The sequence below is a fragment of the Protomyctophum parallelum genome, assembly GCF_964188405.1.
Source record: "Protomyctophum parallelum genome assembly, chromosome: 3".
NCBI classification, from domain to species: domain Eukaryota; kingdom Metazoa; phylum Chordata; class Actinopteri; order Myctophiformes; family Myctophidae; genus Protomyctophum; species Protomyctophum parallelum.
In genome coordinates, this window is record NC_139698.1 from 30,903,326 (window position 1) to 30,925,779 (window position 22,454).

The 22,454-nt window shown below is 42.9% G+C and overlaps 1 protein-coding gene across 1 annotated transcript in view; it reads left to right on the top strand.

Moving 5' to 3' along the window:
- The window catches only part of zfpm2a (zinc finger protein, FOG family member 2a), a 150,586-nt gene that overhangs the window by 46,751 nt on the left and 81,381 nt on the right, over positions 1–22,454 (top strand). The window contains exon 4 of the mRNA XM_083760969.1: positions 19,347–19,471. Within this exon, the coding sequence (XP_083617095.1) occupies positions 19,347–19,471 (125 nt within the window). The remainder of the gene's footprint in view (positions 1–19,346; positions 19,472–22,454) is intronic.

Below are 22,454 nucleotides of genomic sequence, written 5' to 3' on the forward strand. Positions count from 1 at the left end.
ACGATAACACCGTATAAGCTACGACATAGATATAATCATGTGCGCAATTCATTTTAGAAATGTGCATCGCACTATAAAATATTCCACCTTGATGAAAAGCTTTGATTTCCAAAAGAGGAATGGGGGAACGTAATAATAGCACGACCTCTAATGTTTCTAAAGTTAGAATACATCTTCTGCATTCTACTGCTGTAGAGGGAAAATGGTTTGGCTGGTTGTGATGTGATCAGCTAAATGGTACACATTTACCATTCAGTGTACAGTACATTAGGTTACCATGATTGAATGGGCTAGCTAGATTAAGTTGCTTTGCTTTTAATCTTGCTGTACTGTACTTGGAAATAGACTAGCTTCCCAAAGAAACCTCATAGTAATCACTAGAAATTGGAGCTTTTCTTTTTTGATAATGTCCTGTTACAGTACCAGGAATATTGTCCTTGGTTTCTTCGAGTGTTTAGACTTTCCATTATCTTGTTTTGCCCTCTTTATTTAAAGTCACTTCATCACTGTGATGGATAATAACATACTAGTTACGCAGCAATTACTGTTCAGCAATACGCCTACGCCCACACTGCTGAACACACAAAACACAGTTCCATTTAATGCGCAATATGACCTCGAGAATTTATTGCAGGTACATGCGTTTATATATTTTCTAAAAGCGAGAGAAAAAGTGGATTTTGGCAAGTTGTGCTAGCTAGCCAGAAGCCCCCTGGGGTGTGTATTTTATACTGACAGTGAATCAGTGTTATCACACCTATCAGATAATGCATTTATCATTAAATTTCACATTTGCATTTAAATCTGGGGAAGGAAATGAGCATTGCTGGCTAAAGATAAGAGCGAAGGGACGACAGTAATAAACCATCACTGTGATCAGTCAGGAGACAGGGCTGAGGGGGTCAGCTCAGAAGTGTGGGGGCCGTGACAAAAAGAAGGCATCACATGCGGAAAAAGGCCCTTTTGGGCAAGAAAATGCTGAGCTTAAAAATAGTGCTTTGAAAGGCGGGATGGATGTACTATGACTGGATCTATGACTGACTGTAATTATGCTTCCTGCCTCTCCGCGGCCGTCAGAATGGGAATTAGCGGCTCAGAACACACTGCTGGACAAGCAGAGAAGAGGGGGGGGGGGGGGGAGTGAGAGAGAGATAGAGACCAGTGAGAGAGAGAAATGGAGAGACAAAATCAGAGACAGACAAAGACTCTTAAGCCTGACTTATACTTTCTTGCGCGATGGTGTCGCTCGGCGACAGTAACAGATTTCATGTGCCGCATCGCCAGGCGCCGGCTCGAGAATCCGTTATTCTTCGGCAAGCGACACCGTCGTGCAGCAAAGTACAAACCGGGCATTACGGGATTAAAGTAGTGGATTTGTCTCATCGTTCAGTGGGGTTGGTTCCAACAGCTGCAGCCGAGGACCTGATCGCGGGGACATGGGAGCCATTTAATGATACAGCCAAGCCACAGACAAGCCAGTATCTGGTGGTCAGCCCTGCGGACCAGTGCCTCTGCGTTATCACGCGATATCCAGTTTGGAGACAGCAACGCTGCTTTATAACCTCTACTGTAATACATACTAAAACATGTCATTTAGCACACACCTCTGTCCGATAAAACTCAAAGGGAACACATTTTCATATATGTATGGTCCCCTGGGGGAACAGAACTCAGATACTCATGTGGGCAGATAGTCTTCCAGCCTAGCCATACTATCTGCTTAGCCACTATCAATTATCTTCTTAGCAATTATTCTATTGATTACGTTTTACATTAATTGAATAATCGAGAAGCATTTTTTAAAACAAAGGGGATTCAATGAGGATTAAGTAAGTAAGTAAGTATAAATGTGTGGATTAAACACCAAAAATTGCTAAAATAGAAGATCTACAAATTATTTTATTTTATTTCCTTGAAGCTATACTTGCCTTTAATATGCCCAGAAACGGATTGAATATTAATCCATTATTTCATTAAATGGTTGATTATCTATTATATTTTTTATATTAGATTAAATCGATTAGTTTGATTAACTGTCTCACTGTTGCACACATCAAAGCAGTTGTGAACTACATTCTACCTACCTACCTCGCAACACCTCCATGATGCATACCAATTAGCAAATTAGCAAAGTTACAGTGAGGCATTTGTACTCTTCCTCTGTTTTCTCAATGGGCAGCACAAAATGGGCAGAAATTAATCTCGGAGCATAATAATAATGCCATTCACTCTCACATCATGGCTGCCAAGAAAGGTCATTTCCCTTTTTAATTTTTCTCATTGTGTGGGAAAAGTCAGATGGGCATGTTATAATTTGAATAAAGAGTGGAATCAGACAATCAGATAGGGTACATTTGAAATGACATGACTTCCTGTTCAAAGCGATTAAAAGCAAATTTATTTAGTTTGAGACTGTCTACCCTTTAATCTCTTTGTAAATGTTCAGATAGTGGCCACATTCAAAAAGTTCTTTGTCATTGCCTTGGCTTAAGTTTAAGCAGGTGCGATTACAATCACCAACAGATAATTTTTAATCACTCTGTGTGTGCATCTGAATAGGATGTTAATGTAATGGCTATATTGCATAAAAGGGGAGTGAAGATTTTTTTAATGAGGTGGGCTAACTCAGAACATGCCCACCTGCTTTGGTGATTCCATTGAAGTACCTTCATACTAGTTCCCTTTTTTGCAGAGTAACAACAAAAGGATTCACGATATACATCCTGCAATTGAAGTTTTTTTGTATTTTTTCCTTTTCTGGTATTTCATCCCCCACTTTAGCAGTTCATCAAGTCAAGTGGCGTCTGAGGTTGGTCCCTGCTCTCTGTCTGTCTTCCTGTCCGCGTGACTCGCTATTAACACAAAGTCCGCCATTGCAATTCATCTACGTCAACTAAAGGCAATGAATCAATGTTATGCTTAACGCCATTGCCGTAGCTCTACGGCAGTTGGGCTTTTATAGTGCTTTTGATTGTATGTATATAATGCTACTCACGTTAGTGTCGGGTTGCTAGCTGGTGCTGTCAATAACACAGGATCGTGCGATCATTATCATCGTGCCCATAAACACCCATTCTATCTGTTTCTTTTAATCGCCTGTATCTCCTATTCCTCCCAGATGGCATTTCTGGTCAAAACAAGTTTATTCCACAGCCCAGAGCAGACTCTGTGTTGCGTTCCATTAGACTCCATTAGACGCTAAACAAGGAAGAGATCTTGCATCGTCACACACCCTAGGATAAATTCATCACTTCCGGTCTGGAAATTTGGCTCTTCAAAATAAGAGCTGAACAGGGAAAAATGCTGGTGTGGATTATCACAATTTATCAATAAATGCTGGCGGATTAAGAGTTAATTTGACAGCTCATTCTTTCTCTGTTGTTCGGCATACTACACTGTGAATTCCTGAGTGTTATTTTAACTCTTTTAACTTGAGCGTTTATGAAACAGAACACACCTGCACACCTGTGCAGATATCTGAGTTTAATGCAAGCTTTCGGTCGTGTGACCTTCTTCAGTGGTCAGAATGTGACCTTCTTCAGTGTGCAAATGGAACCAAATGGACCCATAAGAGTCCATTTGGCTCCATTTGTAACACTCTGGGAGTTACAGTCCTGCAAAGCTCTTTTTTCCCCGTTTGTACACTCTTTACTGTAAATTAACACTACTACGTATGTAGGCTTCTGATGTGAATCCTCCCAGAACACCCAGTCAGTTTCCCCGTCTCTTCCCCGTCTCTTCTCTCTCTAGAAATATGACCTTAAGCAAATCTGCCACAGCAATCTTCTTTTTAATGTTCATTTCCAGTCACGGATGTTTTGCAATCAGCCACCGATATGGGTGATAGCATGTCAAGCTATTGTATTCATTTTCATGGACTAGCGGTGATAAGGATCTGAGCCTTTCTCATTCTCCCTCTCTCTCTCTCTCTCTCTCTCTCTCTCTCTCTCTCTCTCTCTCTCTCTCTCTCTCTCTCTCTCTCTCAGACTGTCTCTCCTCTAGGCTAATTGAGAATGAAGGGTGTTAGCTAGCTAACTCTGCTAATGAACTTGTTCTCAGCCTTATCTAAATGTCTGCTGGTGGAAGCCACACCCCCCTATAAAACTAGTGGGAACTCTGCGTTTCTGAGAGTGCTGCCTGTAAGTAGACTTGTCATTTCTACAGGATGTGCATTTGCTGTAGGAATTAATACCCGATCCAGTCTAGTGTTTTATTGTATGTGAATCTACTGTCTGTGACCCAATGAAGTGGGTTTTATAGGTGATAACATACACCGTAATGTGCACTATAACCTTTAATCCCAAGCGCTGCGTTATCATATTGACTACTTCATATTGCTACTTTTGAAGCGATACGCTGACTCGTTCTCCCCACACCAGATAAGCGAAAAACCCAGATTTAAGATAACAGAGAAGTCTAGAAAAGGCACAAAAAAGGTCACTTAAACAAAGGGAGTGAAACAAGCGAGAAGGAGGAGTTGAGCACTAAACACAAAGGTAACAGAAGCGGTGTGACCACCTTGCCCACAAATCTCCTGGCTTGGCTGTCCCTGACGGGCATGGCCCAGCCTGCTCGCCTCTTAGTGCCAGCTGGGCATGGGCCACAGCCAGGCAGGGGTCAGATGAAGGAGTGGCCGTCCGAGATGGTACCTGACAGTTGGACACAAGCGGAGCCCACCTCCTGCCACCCCAATCCTTCTTCATCTACCTCCACCCCTTTTAAGACATTAAAGCGAAAATTGCTCTCTGGAAAATGTAGCTTATTCTCTTCATGTACTTCTTAGAGTCTCATGCTCTCATGCCGAAAATAGCAGATCTACAAGCTCATGACGTGTCACATGGCGACGCATCATGAGCTTGTAGATCTGCCATTTTCGACGCGCAACACCGCCACACGACGAATTATGAATCAAGCTTCAATCTAGCTTAGAAGTGCTAGTGGCTGGACCTTCCTCTTCCAGTCCACACTCCACACACGCACGCACGCACGCACAAAAACAATAACCATTTCAGGTTTTATGAACATATGTTATGCTAGGAGAATTGGAGGCCCAGATGGCTACAGTGGTGAGGCAGGTGCCTCAACAAATGTTTGCGGTGGCCGTGCTGCTATTTATAACGTGGCTAAACACATGCAAATATTTGCAGGAGGACGGTGGGGTCTTTTTTTGTCAAAATGATCATCAATATAAACTTCAAGAAACATATGCTCGTTCACTTGAACATTTTATATTCAGTTCATCTGAAGAAAGTTTTTGTTTAGTTAAATTGAAATAAAAAGAAGGCTTAACCCATTCAGGACGGGAACCCCTTTTGGGGTTCTTGTTGCCATCTATAATATACAATATAGCAGAAATGGGCCTCAGTCCTAAATGAAAATGGGTTAAAGTGAGCCCAACCCTCAGAGGCGTCTCTGATTTATAACAGACTTGTTGGTTCAGATCATGTTCAACTCACTTTTAATTCATCTAATTTCATGAGCAAATTTATACTGTCATTTATTAACTTATGATAGCACTTTTTTTCAGTTCGCGTTTGCAAATTAGAATCTTCTTTTTCCAAATACTTCTAAATAATTGATTTTTTTAAGCGAAAATCCACTTCCTTAACTAAATGAAATTAAAGTGAGCTGACAGCAAGTCTAGAATCAAATACCGGTAAAAAAATGTTACAGTTCTGCATTTAAATGAGTTTGTGATGACATGCCTTCAGTCAGGTGGCTCTCCATGCATAGGGCATTGCTAACGTTTCTAACTTGGAAGCAATATGTCTGCTATAAAGTCAGGGTGTTGTAAGGAAGGAGGGGCGAGCCGGAATGAGGAAGAGAGACAAACGGAGCCCAGATGCAGATTAGGCTGCAGAAGATGAGGGTGTAAAAGGGATTTAATGGTAGGATGGATTAGAGAAATCCTTGTAACAATGTTAAATAATTATGGTTCCAGCCGAGATCAAAGCACCATTGATTGAACCCCTCCAGCCTTCAGCACACTGAGTCTTGGAAAGCAAAGATTGGTAAACTAGTGCTCAGACCACTCCAGCTGCTCCAGTTAAATTGGATTGGTAAAATTAGGATATAGATGAATCCTTCAGGAGGCATTCGCAGGGCTTTTGTCACCGGAAATGTAGCTTGGGAGTGGAATGAAAGGTTTGATAGTGTACTGTCTTGACAGAATCATAAGACGGGGATGTCGCAGCTGCCTCGGCTGATACCTAAGCGTTTTAAGTAGACTTACAGACACTGTTGACTGTTATATCAGCAAACTGAAAACTTTCTGCACAGGCTTTCATTTGCACACACCCCCTCCCCCCACTTCTTTTCTTGTAATCATGAAATTTGGACGTGCATCATGGCAATTCTCTCTCAAAAGGATGGTTTTATCTCCCTCCTCCAGGGGTTTATTCAGAGTCTCCTGACAAGTCTCGTGAAACATGAATGACACTATGAGATAGCTGATACTGTTGATGAAAGTCCATCATCAGCTACTCTGCGAGTTCTGGGTCCCTAAGTGATGTTAAACTAAATTGCAATAAATGTCTGTATCTGTAAACATTGTCCATCGCCTTTTCTGATAAGTTTATTTTCACACTCTTAGTGAAAGGATTCATAATGGTTTTGTGTACACACATCACGTTCACCTGCCTCCATTCCAACACGTGCACGTCGCGCGCACACGCATACAGTACACACGTGCACGCGTGTGGGCATACGTTGAATGTATGATTATAACGATGAAAATATGCAACACGAGATTAGACAAATCACTGTACTCCTATGCTGAATTGCCTTGATGCAAATGTAGTCACTGATCCGCTATACTAAGAGGCTTTATAGTGGAACTTCATGGCTGTTAGTTATATAATTTAAAATAGGGCTAAATGCAATCACTGCTCTTATCATTTGAGGAAGATGTCACTGTATTCATTTCTAGTTTCAGTGTTTGTGTGTGAATGTGTGGGTTATGGCACACTAAAGAATTCCCTTAATAAGATAATTCGCTTTCGACCATTTCTGTCCGCATTTCAATAGGCTATGTGTCCACTTAGCAGAACTCACAATGGCACCTTCTATTGTGACCGCTGTTTCAGTTGCAGGAGTCTAAGGATTTCAGTGTAAACGAGAGCAGTTGCTAAAAAGGCTGGTTTTAAAACACGGCTGGTGGTAGTGTTTCTGCCTCTGGGACTCCTAACGCATCTTTCTTTAGCTCTGTGAATGTGTTTGTTCTGTGATGCTTACCCTCCCAGGCGCTACTGTGGCTGTACCATTTTATTTTATTTCCAAGAGGTATCATTGTAATTGGTTGAATATTTGATGTGTGTATTCAGCATTTACATGGAGACATTCGGCACAAGTTGTGTTAGGGGATGTAATGCTGGGTAAACTCTGAATTAGTCAAGTGAAACTTACTTGTGCCTTGGATCATTCTCTCCATTACTTCTTTTGTGTGTGCAAAAACACAAAGTGTATTTGAGTGACTTGCTTCAAATTCTGTCCTTCATGCATGGTTCTGTGGGGATTTTCGCTAAATCTGGGTGCCCGAGTCTGAGATAGCGCTTCATTTCATATTCATGTGTAGAGTCGTGTTTTACTTTAATTCCGTTTTGTGTCCCCATAATGGCATTCCCATTCGGCTACAGGAATGTGTACAGAATCCCACCTACACTGTAAAATCCACAGCCCCTTTAGTTACATTTGTACCCTCGTATTTTACTGTGTGGTGTACCTACAGTAACTCCATCCCATCCCATGACTGCATCCCCTCCCTCTCTCTATCTCTCTCTCTCTCTCTCTCTCTCTCTCAATCATGCACACACACACACACACACACACACACACACCCTTCACAGTGAAAGGTATTGATATCAGAGCAGTGCCCCTGTCTCTGACGGGCCCCTCAGTGGTGATGAACAGCCGTGCCCAGCGTGGCCCCCAGCGCGGCCCCCAGCGTGGCCCCCAGCGTGGCCCCCAGCGCGGCCCCCAGCGTGGCCCCCAGCGCGGCCCCCCGGTCACACTGATTCTACCTTCCTTTTTGTGTCCCGAGGTGTGAGGTGGGGGGAGGTGTGAGGTTGGGGGAGGTGGGAACCGCTTGTCAACGGAATTAAAATACCAAATAATATAATAATAACGATAATAAAAAAAGTTAATAAAAAGAAAACGGCATGTTCCTCCCTGATTGTGTGAGTGTTGTGGTATTCAATTATGCAATTTTCATTGGCATATTAATCATCTTTTCAACAAACAAGCCGCCGTTAATTAAAGCAAAGCATGGATAAAGACGTGTTGCCGGATCATCACTCCGTTTATCACTGCGCACAGACCCGCAGTTAAGTAAATTCAGGCTGTGAGATGAATTTCAATGGTCTCCCTGCCTGTGTGCACGAGCACGTGCACGTGTGTGTGTGTGTGTGTGTGTGTGTGTGTGTGTGTGTGTGTGTGTGTGTGTGTCTGTGTGTGTGTTTGTGTGCGTGCGCGCACGTACGTGCGTGCGTGTGTGTGTGTGTGTGTGTGTGTGTCTGTGAGTGTGCATGCGTGCGTGCCTGCATGTGTACCTGCATGTGTGCGTGCATGTGTGCGTGCATATGTGCGTGCATATGCACTTTCTCTTGCATTTCTTCCACGCTTGCCTGTGACTGGTTAGTTGTTCAATAATGCTCATTTTGTAGACGTCGGGTTAGTGACGTTGCATATTGCAGCGTGGTCTAACTGAGCTGTAACTGTTGCAATCACATTTATCTATTAATGATATACAGTACTGTATGTACAGTATACACTATATACAGTATATACATTATAAATTCCCATTTTACTTATCCTCATTTTACATATCCAAGCCTTGTTTATATTTTCTTTTTTTATAATGAAAATATGTCCCTGTGCCTATCGTTGTCCACTGTGGTTCTGTAGGGAGGACCAGTGTCATTATGTCACCCATCTTACACACTGTGCATGCAGTCCACTCAGGCAGCTCATCCCAGCCTTCTTGTATTCTTTCTCTGTGGGTTTTTGTGTTGCTTCTATGCTTGGCTCATTGGTGGGAGGGAATTGAGATTATTCAGGATCTGGCAAGATATGGCCCTGACTGGAATCATAGCTGACTGCCTCTGCTGCCATTCAGTCACAAAATATAAGTGGGGAGACGTCTTGGTGATGGGAACAGCCAGACAGCCATGGAAGGACTTGAGTTCCGCTAGCAGAAAAGAAGTCAAGGCATCTGCAGACATGACGCTTGTCGCCCTGTCCCTTCATTGTGGAGCAACTTTATCAGCGCCAGCCGCTCACCCACTTGCTAAACTGGAGGGCCAGTCGCCTCTTAACTTAAACATAAGATCTTTGTGGTTTGAAGCACTCGGCTGCACCGCACCCAATGTGAATCTGAAAGGCAAACACGACTCCAGTGTCGCCGTTGCCCATCACAAAATCACACCACATGGAAAACTTGTTTCTGCTGCGTTAGCTCGAATCTAAATGCACTCAAACAGACTGTTGCACTGGAGCAAGATTCCCCTCTCAAGGAAAGGAAAAAGAGAGATGGATAGAGGGAGAGAGTAAGTGGGAGTGAGAGAGAGAGAGAGAGAGATGGCGGTGGAGAGAGAGAGAAAAAGAAAAAGAGAGCGAGAGAGAAAAGTCAAAAACCTCCACATAACAATGCCAGAGAAAAATCAGAACATTTTCCACCGAAAGATGGGCCATTTCCAAATCCTTGTGCCCTATCAGACAAATTAAAGTAAATCAAGCATGAAATGAAGCAGAAGAGCCTGGAGATAAGGCTCCTTTAAGTCGTTTACAGATTAGGACAGAGAGAGAGAGAGAGAGAGAGAGGTGCATCTGGTCTCTGCCAGTGAAGGAGGCTAGTTTCTCATTTCACAATAGCAGCCTGTGTATAGGATTACTCTTCCCTGTCACCGACATGAGCAGCAGTGCTGGAATCGACGTCCTCAAAATGTGTCTAACTATGTCCTCCTTAAAGATGTCTCCAACCCAACTTCACGTCTCATGTTGGACCGATGTGACATGCTGATAGAGAAACTTGTGACATCAATATTTGACCAGTCTTTCATTTTGATTTTGATTTTGGTCGCCTTGCCTCTTCACCTTTTCATAATGCTCAAGTGCCTTCAGAAGCAAAGCGACTTAAAATTCAAATGAATTCAGGATTGGCTGAGCTGTACCACGTGGCGATACAGCTGTCAGTTCCTGTGCCCATGTTAAGCATGCCTGCGATCAGGATGGGGGATTCCAAGCAAATGATATCCTCAAAATATAATTTAATACTCTATCATCATAAACCGGGTTGATTAGCATGTGTGTCACAGTCCTGTGTTGCCTCTTACGTCAACAATTTAATTGGTGGGGTTTTTTATAGAAATAATCAGAACACGATTACACTACAGTCAGTTGTTTTCATGGAGGAATGCTTACATCTTTTACATGTAGCGGTATGTATTGTATATGGACATGCACACACAGTCACACCACACACGTGCATGTTTGTTTTATAGATGCCTAGCTCATTCATGCACACAGTCAGGACTAGGAGCCCCACACACACACACACAGTCACACATAACACAAAAGGTAGGGGTGCGTTGCTCTTTGATGTTGCCCATAGTGTGGTTGTGGGATTTTGTTTCACTTCCCCATGTATCTTTTCTCCGAGTGATGAGAGGTGGACTTGGCTGCTGCAGTGAGCCCGCTTTGAGAGAGACGAAGGTTGGCCTCATCGGCGGGTAGCTGGTCGCTAAAACCTCGACCTTGACCTTCCCAGCCCAAGCCTTTAGGTTTAGCTCCTTTATCACACTATCTCCAGGCATTTAAAAATACTCCTGAAACTCGATGATTTAACCCGCTTTTACGCTGTTCACATCAAAACTGGATGAAAAAAAAAAAAAAGCTTAATCCATCTTATCTGTTGACTGTCAAACTGCTCCTGCTAAAACCTACTCACAAAAGACAACTAGGTCACACAGGAAAAAAGAAAAAAAACCCAAACAGAATTCTCTGTTACCCAGGGGAAGTTGGAGGTCTGGTAATTGACTTGGGAGGAGAATCAGAGGTACTTTAAAAATAGTACGCCTGAATTAACTGCCAAATTTAAAGAATCCGATGTCACTGTGTTTACTCACTTTACTGTAGGCATTGTCTGTGCAGAAATTGTTTTGGTAGCTCTATCTGTATACTTTATTATTTTCATAATCACAGCTCTGCGGGAAATGTATTTAATGTGTTACAGTGTACAAATTGTTCTTCAGATAGATAAGATAAGATAAGGTACCTTTATTGATCCCAGAGAGAAATTGAGGTATCATACTGTAGTGGCAAGTGGCAACATTAGTGAAAATGAAACACAGGAGAGGTAATATTAAAGTCTGATTCATGCTACGGTGTCTATTGTCTGCATATGACACCTTTGTATATTATATACAGTATATTCTGATTATTGTTGCTAGTAAACAGAAAACACATTTTCAGGTAGGTATACGATTAGTTACAAATGAAATTGTAAGTAACTCAATTGTAAGTAACTCAAGGAATGAGAAAACGAACTGGAACATTACTACTGTAAATTGAAGCTGATAAATTAGACTATGCTCAGAATAACAAGAGAGAATTCTCCGTTGTTATTCTGATATGAATGTATTTTCTTTTTACTATAAAAACTCTATAGCAGTGATTATAAGCAGTATAGCTTTAACCTAAAAAACAAACAAAAAACGCATTTAAGCATAAGAATCAATTAATCAGTTAATATGTTTTTAATGCATTTAAACAAAACGCAAACTGGGTTCAAAATATCTGGGAATGGAGTGGCTCCAATGTGGATCTCGGACTTCATGTTGCCAGCCTATGACATATCTATATGACTCCAAATGTGGGCAAGGTTTCAGCCTGATATTCTGATATTTATTCAAATATGTGAACGGAATTAGTGGAGTTACTGTGTGGCCTACTGGCAGTCAGTGTGCACAAGAAATTCAGCACTGATCGCTCCAGCGGTTTGCGAGATTAGCTCCGGAGAGTCCGGACACACAGACACACACAGACACACACAGACCAACTTCTAGAAAAGTCTGGAGTTGCGCCGAAATGTAACCTCGCATCCATGCAACAATTTCGGAGTAGGTGTGCAAGAGGTCATAGAGAAGCATGTGTTAAGTTTGTTTAAAATGTCTGGTTTCTTTAATAACTTCTGCAAGAAGAACCTTTTTTTTAGCCAACTGTTTCAGGCACATGGCGTCTATAGCTGCCAATGAATAAATCCACAATTACTCATTTATTCTGACAGGCCCAGTTTGGAGTAATGTCTTTTTGATGGTTCTCAAATTTCAGGAAGCATTTAAAACAGATCAGATTCCTTGAATAATAACGTGTCCTCTAGATGTTGTTTGTGATATGGCCATATCTTTGTGTGAGGACAATCATTCTTTAAGTTTTCCTGTCTTCCTTTTACATGCTATCAACAGACACCGCAGCACTTCTCTAAAGATGGATGCTTTGCAGATTGTTGTCAGCATCCTTACTGCTAACTTCTGCAGGCCTTTGATCAAACTGAGTCCTTGACAACTGCTATATTTCAGTTCAATGCAACAACTAACAACAGCAACAGCCAACATCCATGTCCAAAGCATGCATCCGAGTCTTTAATAATGGTTTTCTTTTCACGCTTTAGTGGCATGATTGCAATGTGCATGCAGTAACTTTATATTCAGTTACTGCAGGCATTGTTGAGGGCGTGTGTGTGTGTGTGTGTGTGTGTGTGTGTGTGTGTGTGTGTGTGTGTGTGTGTGTGTGTGTGTGTGTTAGGCTGCACAACAGTGAGACTTGGTGGTGTGTTAGGCTGGGGTGCACAACAGTGACACTTGGTGGTGAACATATGCTATTTCCATGCTCAGACCCAGCCAGCCAGGGACTGTATACAGTAGCTGTCTATAGGAGTGGTTGCACCACTCAATAATGGGGTACATTAAACAATCTCAGCAAACCACTTAAGCCTTATTTTATACTTCACCATACAACAGTGTCATGCAAGAATACTGTAGCTGATCTACAAGCTCCAATGCAGGTTTTGATCTTATAGATAGTCTATTGTAATAGATCAGATATTTTCGCTATTATATATCATATTCCTGGTGGGACACCAGGTAGATTTTTAATTGTTTACCCACCCACACCCCACACTCCCAGCTGGCCCACCAACAACCCCCCCCCTGCCCCCCAATCCGTCAGAGTTAACATGCCCTAATCCCTTTGGCTTGTCGTCGTCCCCCCCCCCCCCCCCCCCCCATTCCACTGCCTGTTCTCCCTGCTACATACCCCCCCCCCTCCCTCAGTCAAGCTCACTGTGGTTGCCTGGAAACGAGTGGTGGAAAGTATACAATACAAGTACATTTTTGAGGTACTTTTACTTTATTTGAGTATGTTCATTTGTCAATACTTGATGCCAATCCTTTTGGACTTTTACTCAAGTAAACAAATTTATACAGGCCGTTTACTTGTTACAGAGTACTTTTTAAAACATTATAGTACTGATACTTTTACTAAAGTAAAGAAAAAAAATCACCACCGCCAGAAAAGGGTCAACTTCTCCTGCTGTTCAAAGGGATGGACAGAACCAAACGGAGGGCCTTCTTTTCTGGGGAGGGGAGGGTGTGGGTGAGGGTACTGTGGGGGGGGGGGGGGGGGGGGGGGCTGGAGGTCCTTCACTGTTAAAACAAGTGTCTCGCCCGGAGATAATAGTGTGGGCTCTGGGTTATAAATGATGCATTTTGTTCACCGGGACCTGATAATAGTGGCTTGGTGGGGGTATGGGGGGGGGGGGGAGGAAAGTTCATCGCTCTCTTATCAATGCTCTGTGACATTTCTCCTTCAGCTGTAAAAATTTCATATCACATATCTGCTTTAAAGATGTAGCACCTTTTGTTGAACCGATACAGAGCATTCCATTTCACCCCATATGCTTCTCGTGGTATATTAATTTATAGTCCATTTGGCAGCTTTATAACGCAGGCCTATCAGTGGGGATGACTGGGATTCAGGAGGGCATCGCTGAATTGCCACGCACAGGTTATTGAACTTTGAACACCAATCATTTATTTGCTTTTATTTGAAACCTGTATTTAATATCAGTGGATTGAGTTGCTTTGACGCCATCTTTCATTATTTTCGCGCGGCAAAGCCGATCTACAAGCTCACTGCGCATCGCAGCGTGACGTTTACGTATAGAGCTGCTGTTTTTGAGAATTGTCACCTAGATAACGCTAATGAAAGTCCCAAAATAGGGAGCCAGATAATAAAAATCCAGATATATTTCTGGAGCACTGTATAGGTTTTCTATTTGTTTTTTTGCTAGGGTGATCTTTGAGCCAACGTTAGTTATTGAAGTGAAGTTTATGTTAGAGATAACTTATGCAAATCCTTTCCTTTAACTAATGTAAATCTGCAGTAAGGAAGAGTCATTTGTCATGTCAGACCATTAGCAGACTACCGTACTCTGGGACAGAAATTACACTTTCACACTATATGTGCATTAAGAGAAACGTTCAGAGTGAAATATGTATCTATCATTGACTTCCAGGAATCTACTGGAGCAGCACAGAGGGGCCATGTAAGAAAGCAATTAGGGTCAAATCTGTTTGGTTTTTGTGATATTTGATAAGAGAGTAACCTTTTCAAACTTTCTCAGTTCCAAAAGAACAAGTCTGGTTATTTTCTGTAGACTTTTAAAATGAAAGCTGGGGCCATTATATTTCCACATTTAAAATGTTAGGTCAGATGGCCTTCATTATATCTAATAATGATAATTAATTAGCTAGGGGAGCTTGATCAACCTATTGAGGCCATCTCGCTGCCACTGGCCTGCACACATTTGCTCTTCAAATCATAGAAGGATGGCACTCAGCCACCAAGGAGCTCGTTAGTATGCAGTCGCTTGCCAGCCAATAGAGAGATGCGATTCCTTATTCCTCTGCAGCATAACAAAAAAGAAAGACAGAAAAAAAAACACAGATGCCAATGTGGAGCATCTTGGTTGCTATCTGAGGAGGATCTCTCCACACAAAGGGACATTCATTGGTCTGCCAAGTATTTGTGGAGCGCAGGAACAGACCCTAGAGTCTAGCGACAGATGATGATCTTATCAGAGGGAGGGGGGTTTTGGGGTGATGGTGGGTGGGTAGGTGGGGGGTTTGGGAGCAGGGATGAGGTTGGGGGAGGGGGCACAGCGCTTGAGCCACATACTCAGCTTTCCTTTGCCAAGTCGGTGTCATTTGAGTATTGGTTGATCGGGTACACTGAAGAGGGAAAGAAAACGGGCATGGTTTGTCAAACCGTCCCAATTTGGTCTTTCCTTTTAGTCTTCTTCTGTGACCGTGCTGTATCTGTATTGGTTAGACTTTTCTTTTGTGGCTGGACCTGATAAGTAGACTACAGAGTAGGGATTAGGGGCGCTTGTAAGCAACAAAATTATAGCTATGTTATTGCTGGAACATTGCAATATAATGCAGCCTTGGTTGTTGGCTGGATGTGTTTGGACTGGATGGTGAAACTGTGAGTTCTTACAGTAGATGGAGTATGAAGGGAGCCTGTTATTCATCCACTGGTGATTTCGTAGAGGTCTTCCACTGGTATCTGCAACAGATGTGACAAGCCATCTGGGAGCCCACGGTCCTGAGGCAACATTTGGTACAGTACGCAAACAACTGGCACCTAAAACACGGTGGACCAAAAGCCCAGCAAATTGAATCACAATCCCCTTCTCCCCTCTCACGTACACCTACATGTATTGACTGTACCGTCTAGAGACCCCCCCCCCCCCCCCCACCCCCCTTCTCCAGCCATGCTTTAAAAAAGAAAGTAAAGTCATTGGCTTGGGGATGACTGTAAGTCGTGTGTCAACTCAAGCAGGGCTAAACAGGAAGTTGCGTCCAAGCGGTGAAAGGCCGCCGTCTTATCTTTGGACAAACAGAATGCATCAAGCGGTGGCTGCTGCTCTCACTGTGAGCTGCCTCTGATGATGGCCAGCTGTGCGCCAATGTTTAATTATTTCTGTCTAATGAGCTTACCCACCTTCCACTGCGGCAGTAGGAGCACAGTGTGCTACAGCAGGAAGGATGAGGGGGAGAAAGCAAGAAAAGAGAGAGAGAGAGATACGGTAATGAATTTCAAAGTATCTTATTTGGATGTGCTTACAAAACTGTGCGTTTCCACCGAAATGTAACATGTTTACACTGCATCCTGTTCAGTGTTTTATGTATTATTATCATTATTATTGTTTTTATCAATTTCAACCTGGTCTCCCTATGTTGGGCAGGACATTATAAGTCAAAATGTTGAAACGCTTGTAGATCGGCTATTTTCAGTATTCTTTTTTTGTGTATCATCAATGACCTTTCTGTGACCTGTGAATGTTGAAGCAGGTGTCCTCTCGATGTGTGTTTTTTGTTGATGTTGATGTTTGTGCATGAGAAGGTGCACATGGCCATGTACCTTTCCATACCAGCTCAACATGCTACACACTTGTGTGAAAGAGATACAAGTCTGATTTAAAGTTGTTATAATTACTTTGTCCTGTTCAAAGTTGGTCTAAAGGCCCTGACATACCAAGCCAAGTCCTAAAAGCTGGAGTAGCTGTGGCTGACTATCGGCTGTAGTTTCTGTGGTGTGTTCCGTCCCATTTGGCGGTAGTCAGCCATTTGCGATGGCGATCAGTTGACTAAACATGTTGACTGAAGGACTACAACTATCGATGAATTTCCGCCATTATTTTCTTTAAGTCATACAGGGTTTCCGTCGGACATTCGTGACAGGTCACACGTTTGGATCACGTGACCGAAAAAAACCCCACTGACACTCGATTCCTAAGGCTTCTGGGAAACCGAGGCTCAATGCATTGCCTATGGTGCGTGTCGGGCGCTCCCTGCTTGATCTGTTCCTTGGTGTGTGCCTGTGTGGTGGAATCGCCCTCTATCGTAAACCACTGAAAACATGTCATGACGAGAATCTCGTCATTGGCGGTGTGAACCTTGGAGCGAGATGGCCAGAAATCTTTTCATTGGCAGGCAGAAGGGAGATACTATATACATGTATCAGAAACAGAACCCTTAGAACAGCATCAGTGGCAACACTGGCAATACAACAGGAAGAAGTACAATGACTCAGGTGAGCTTAAGTAGACCGCCAGCTGATCAGCTGCTTGACACGTCCCATAGGCCTACAGCACATCTCTTGCACAGAGCTGCACATGCGCGTTAACCTCTCGAGTGTATACCGCCTGAACTAACTCACTGGCTACGTGTCATTAGTGAGCAGCAAGCCGATGACAGATTAAAACAGGGGCACACAGATGGAATATTAGACGTCACCGATCTTTCTCCTCTGCCATGTCATGAGAAAACGGCCTATAGAGCAGACACGGCCAGTGCCAGGCAGGTGCACATTTGCATAAGACATTCTCAATTCGGATTCTCATGCAAATAAAGTATGTAAAATAAAATATAGTAAAGCAATAAGACCACATAAACAGAATTCAGAGTGGTGTGAAAATGCTCCCAGTTGTCTTCCCATTATGGAAGCTTTCTTTTTGGATTCTGAATACGGCCTACCGCCATCTGCTGGTATGGAGAGTCATTTCGTCTCACACTGGCGTAGAACATACACCTTACAGCTTTTTACTTTATTTGTTTATTTGGACAGGACAATGCATATTAATGGACGTAAATACACATATAGCACAGTTTCTAATTTCTAAATTGTATTTAATAGATTGACATCAGCTGTATTCTTTGTGGTTGTGTATGTTCCGGCTAGGGTTCCAAGTAACTACTAACTATTTTTTTGACATTCTATTGATTCATTCTTGATTAATTGAATATTTTCCCCTCACATTTTATATTACATTTAAGCGTAATTGTATACGTCTTCACACAATAGTGTTGTGCAACAATAATGAAAATTGCAGATCTCCAGCTTGTAGATTGGCTATTTTCACTATTTGTGAAGAATTTGCCAGATCCATATATGGATATATAGGGGTTGATCAGGTCCAGAGCCCAGGCAGAGGATTTTGTGCTGGTTCTGGACAACCAGAAATGCATGCATATGCCCCACCCAGTTATTATGTATGTGTGTGTTTTATGCCCATATATGGAGTTCTTTGTCAGGCATGCCAAATGAGGCTTTTGTGCTGGTTCTGGACAACCGGAAATGCAGTACCCGTTCCACCCACCTGTCCTTTTTATGCCCATATATGGAGATTTCTGTATGTGTCTCTCTGTGTCCCATTATTCCTGTGGTTCTGTGTCAGTCATGCCCAAATATGGAGTGTTGTGATGTCAGAACAGGCCAGTTTATGGAGTTCTGTGTCAGGAATGCCCAAATATGGAGTGGTGTGAGGACAGACAGACAGACAGACAGACAGACAGACAGACAGACAGACAGACAGACAGACAGACAGAGATGGTGCATTTATAGATAATAGATATATTGGCTATAAGGACATGCCCATAATAGTGATGGATTGTTGTTATTATTATTAAATTATTTATAATTGATTAAATTGATCAGTTCGATCTGATGAGTCGCTATTAGTTCTTCCAATGGGCTTGGAGTGTCAGGGCCTTAATTGATGAGTTGATATGCCAGATACAGTATCACATGAAGAGCAGCAGTCTGGCCGTTTCAATGTTCCTTCACCAGGCCTCTCAGTGTTGTCAAAGTGAGGAGGCGGAAGTGCATTTTTGAGAGCTGGGTGCTGCATAACTTTGTCTTCCCGTGCACACGCACGCACGCACGCACAAATGCAAACATACTCTGCAGCATGTCATACCCGGCCAAGGGGTTTATCATAACTATTTGATTAATCACTGTCCCAAAAAAGTACACTGAATCTAAGAGATAAGATAGCCGGGGGTGTCAGGGAGGTGAGCGCTGGTAGTGCTAACAGTGCTATCCACTTTCACTGCTAATTAACTGCAGCTCTGCAGCACACAGCACTAACAAGGGCCCAGCCAGCCATCCTGGAACAACAGAAATAGGTCTGCCACTATACTGCCACTGCCTGCCAGTGAGCCTGCAGTGTCTCACAGAGATTATCTCAACACAAGACACCTTTCAAGTAAGGTTAGCGGGTTGTGTTTCTGAGGAACACCATCAGATGGATGTTCACTCGATTTGCTTATCCGTTTTGAAACTGGTCTCTAAATAGTGCGGGGCCTTTAGGCAATTATGTGATAACACATTTGGGTTTCAGGGCACATGGCAATGAATGTTCATCACTGTGATTGTTTTTTTTTAGCTTGTATGCTTGTATAGAACATTACGGATGACAATTTTGGTCAATATTGTATTTTTTTTAGGAGAGCTGGACGCATTCCTCAAAGATGGCGAACGACGGATCCACTGTCGGCTGCAGCTCCCTGTGGGCACAACGTGGGGTCCCTTCGAGGGGAAAATTGAGATGAATACTGACAGCAGTGGCATGGTATGTCTGTGTTTTCATCTTCCTTTCCTGTTCTGCCTTTATTTTCACTTCACACCATGGTTTCAAACACATGTCTTATATTTTTGTCGTTTTCCAAAAGATTGCCCTCAAATTGCTGCTGGTGGAGTGGACTTGCTATTAAAGGACCACTTCACCACTTTTCAACCTATCTTCATAGGTCCTCACTAATATTTTTTCCTACTCAGTCTGTGTCTCATAGGAGGGCTGTGGGCAGTTCACCAGTTAGGCAGATTTTTTTACAAAAATGTTTATATTAATTTTTTTATTGTGAGAACGATGGCTTCCATTTTCGCACTGCAACTTTTCAGGACTAGAAAGCCTGCAGTTTCTATTAGCTTGGATTCCCCATTGATTATGTCACTGGTGGACGGGTTTCTGAACTGCCCACAGCCCTCCTACGAGACACAGACCGAGTAGAATTCTTTTCTCCCATTTATCATGATTATTAGTGAGGACCAATTATATGAAGATAGGTTGAAAAGTGGTGAAGTGGTCCTTTAAGTCCTGCACAGTAGTTTGCCTTAGTAGCTTTGGACACACGATTACTAGAAAGTTCTTCGTCTAAAGCCTATTTTAATGGAAAGAAGAAGCAAATTCCCATGGCATTCCAACCCATTGAGTTGACTCCTCTGGGATCTAACTGCCCCCCCCCCCCCAACAAAAGCCTTTGAAGTGCATCCATTTTAACCATTTAATCTGCATATTTTATGACAAAACGCTTTAATTGGTGGATTTCGAGTTCAATCCAGCCTTCAATTGAATGACGTTACGATCCATTATTTTTTATGTTCCTCTCAAGCCAGCAGCTTCATATCAGTGCACTGGCCTCTCTGGTTTAAAAGATCCAGCGCGGCTCCCTTCAGCTGCAGAGCCATGTGTTGACCTAGTGCTCTGGTGGAACAACGAGTCCTCTATGGGCATGCTATTTCATTTTGCATTTGGATTAATTAAGAAATTCTTATTAAAAATTGTAACCAATCTCACATTTATCCTGTTAAGTAACATAAGGCAAAGTCCACAAGGATTTCAGACTCAAAGGCCCCCCCCCCTGTTCTTCCAGATTTCTTCAATGCATAACTTTATTAAATCATTCTCAGAACAGTTTTCAACTTTTTTAAGCTTCGTGGTTTTGAAGTCGTATTATGGCCGTGAAATATGGCATCTCTCGGGGTAAAGCCAGTTATCCTTGGGGAAGAGTGATTTGATGGAGCAACACCTCAAGTCGCTTTTTCCAAAGTGACAAAGTCATATATATTTTCCTCCAAACTCCCCATGAATTTCCCTGAAAGGCATCCAGGCGTGCCTCCACTCTCCCTTAGATGACCCTCAATGGCACGATTTCCTTGGTTATGTGTATGTTTTTCACAATATCAACACTCATTACACAAGGCATTCATTACAAATGTTCCAAAACCGGTTGTAGTTTGAGAACATTGCTCCTGGCGGGAGTGTTAAGGCCTTAACTAAGTGCCCTCTGTGGAATCCGATCCTCCGTTCCAGATCCAGTTATCTATTATTTTTTAGTGAGCCAGGTGGTGGTCTTCACCTGTAATAGGCTGTGGAGGGGTTAGAGAACATGCCAACTCTCTCTTGCAATTAAAGGCGTAGGAAGGAGTTCTGGCATATTGCCTTTAAGGATCTCATCTGTGCCTATTCTCCTGGGGGGCCCTTTCAATGCTTCACTGGTTGCCCTCCTCCGCTCTTAAGTCTCATCTCTCAAACGGGGTACTGGCTGTTAGCCGCTTCTCACAATCGCTCATTAAAGAACGGGTCAAACCCAACTGGGCAGTTTTTGTTTCAGCGAGCTGCCTTTTTTTTTAGGCTTTTATGCTCCGCTTTTACTTTGTTTCGTCAGGCATTTGTATAAAACTGAAGTAGCCATCAATCAATTCCCCAGCATTTCTCCACCACCACTAGGGAATCATCTCATCGCAAGCATTGCTTTTTTTATCCAACCTTTTTGCCACTGAGTTGTTGCCTTGTTAAACACTGAGGCCGTTGGCAACGTCCTTGATGTGGTACAGCATTTATCTCTGTTATTTCAGTGGGAGTGAAGGGAGTGGCACAAGTATTCAAAGACTAGACACTTTGAGACAGGAACAAGCCCCTAATGCCTCACCTGTAGATGGAGAAAAGTTAAACAAGGAGTGTGAGGAATGACCTGTGTTGAGGGAAAGAAAGAGTGAGGAAAGCAAGCTGGCCAGTCTTGATGCATGTCAGGCCTTGCAAAGTGTTCCAACACAGGATCAAGAGGCCATATAAAGCATTTGAGGGTAGAAATAATGGCTTATTGCTTCATGGGTCCTTACCTCACCCAGGAGGCACTCTCAGTCATTCTTATGAAGTATGTGACCTCCGCAGACTATTACATCTCCTTTTATTCTGTTAGATTTCTGAAACCCACAGAGGTGAATGTATTACCCCAAGGCAGTCGGCTGTATGGCAACAATGACATCTCTCTCACGCTGGAAACATGTGACCTAGCTTGTGTGGCTATTGATATGCCCTCTCTGAAATCAAAAGGATTTTTTTTCATCCCATACGTGTAATTTGAAAGGCTATCAAGGTATGCTTGTGTGCCTAGCATCTACTTCTCACATCTCGATGTCCCACCCAGAGACAAACCACTGCGCTACAGTGGCTCTCAACATTTTTAATTTCAAGGACCCTCAAATGAATTACACTAGACTAGACCGGTGCCCGGCTGTAGAGCACCGAGTTGGTAACGATGGAAGTTGAGATCCATGCCCCACCCGGCTATGCAATACCCCTTGTACCCCTGTCAGAGTACCCGTTCCACCCATCTGTCTGTGTCCCTTTTATGCCCATATATGGAGTTTTTTGTCAGGCATGCCCAAATATGGAGTCTATGCAGATGTCAGAATGATGTCAGAACATATGGAGATCAGGTCCAGAGCCAGGCAGAGGCTTTTTGTGGCGGTTCTGGACAACCGTGGGTCCG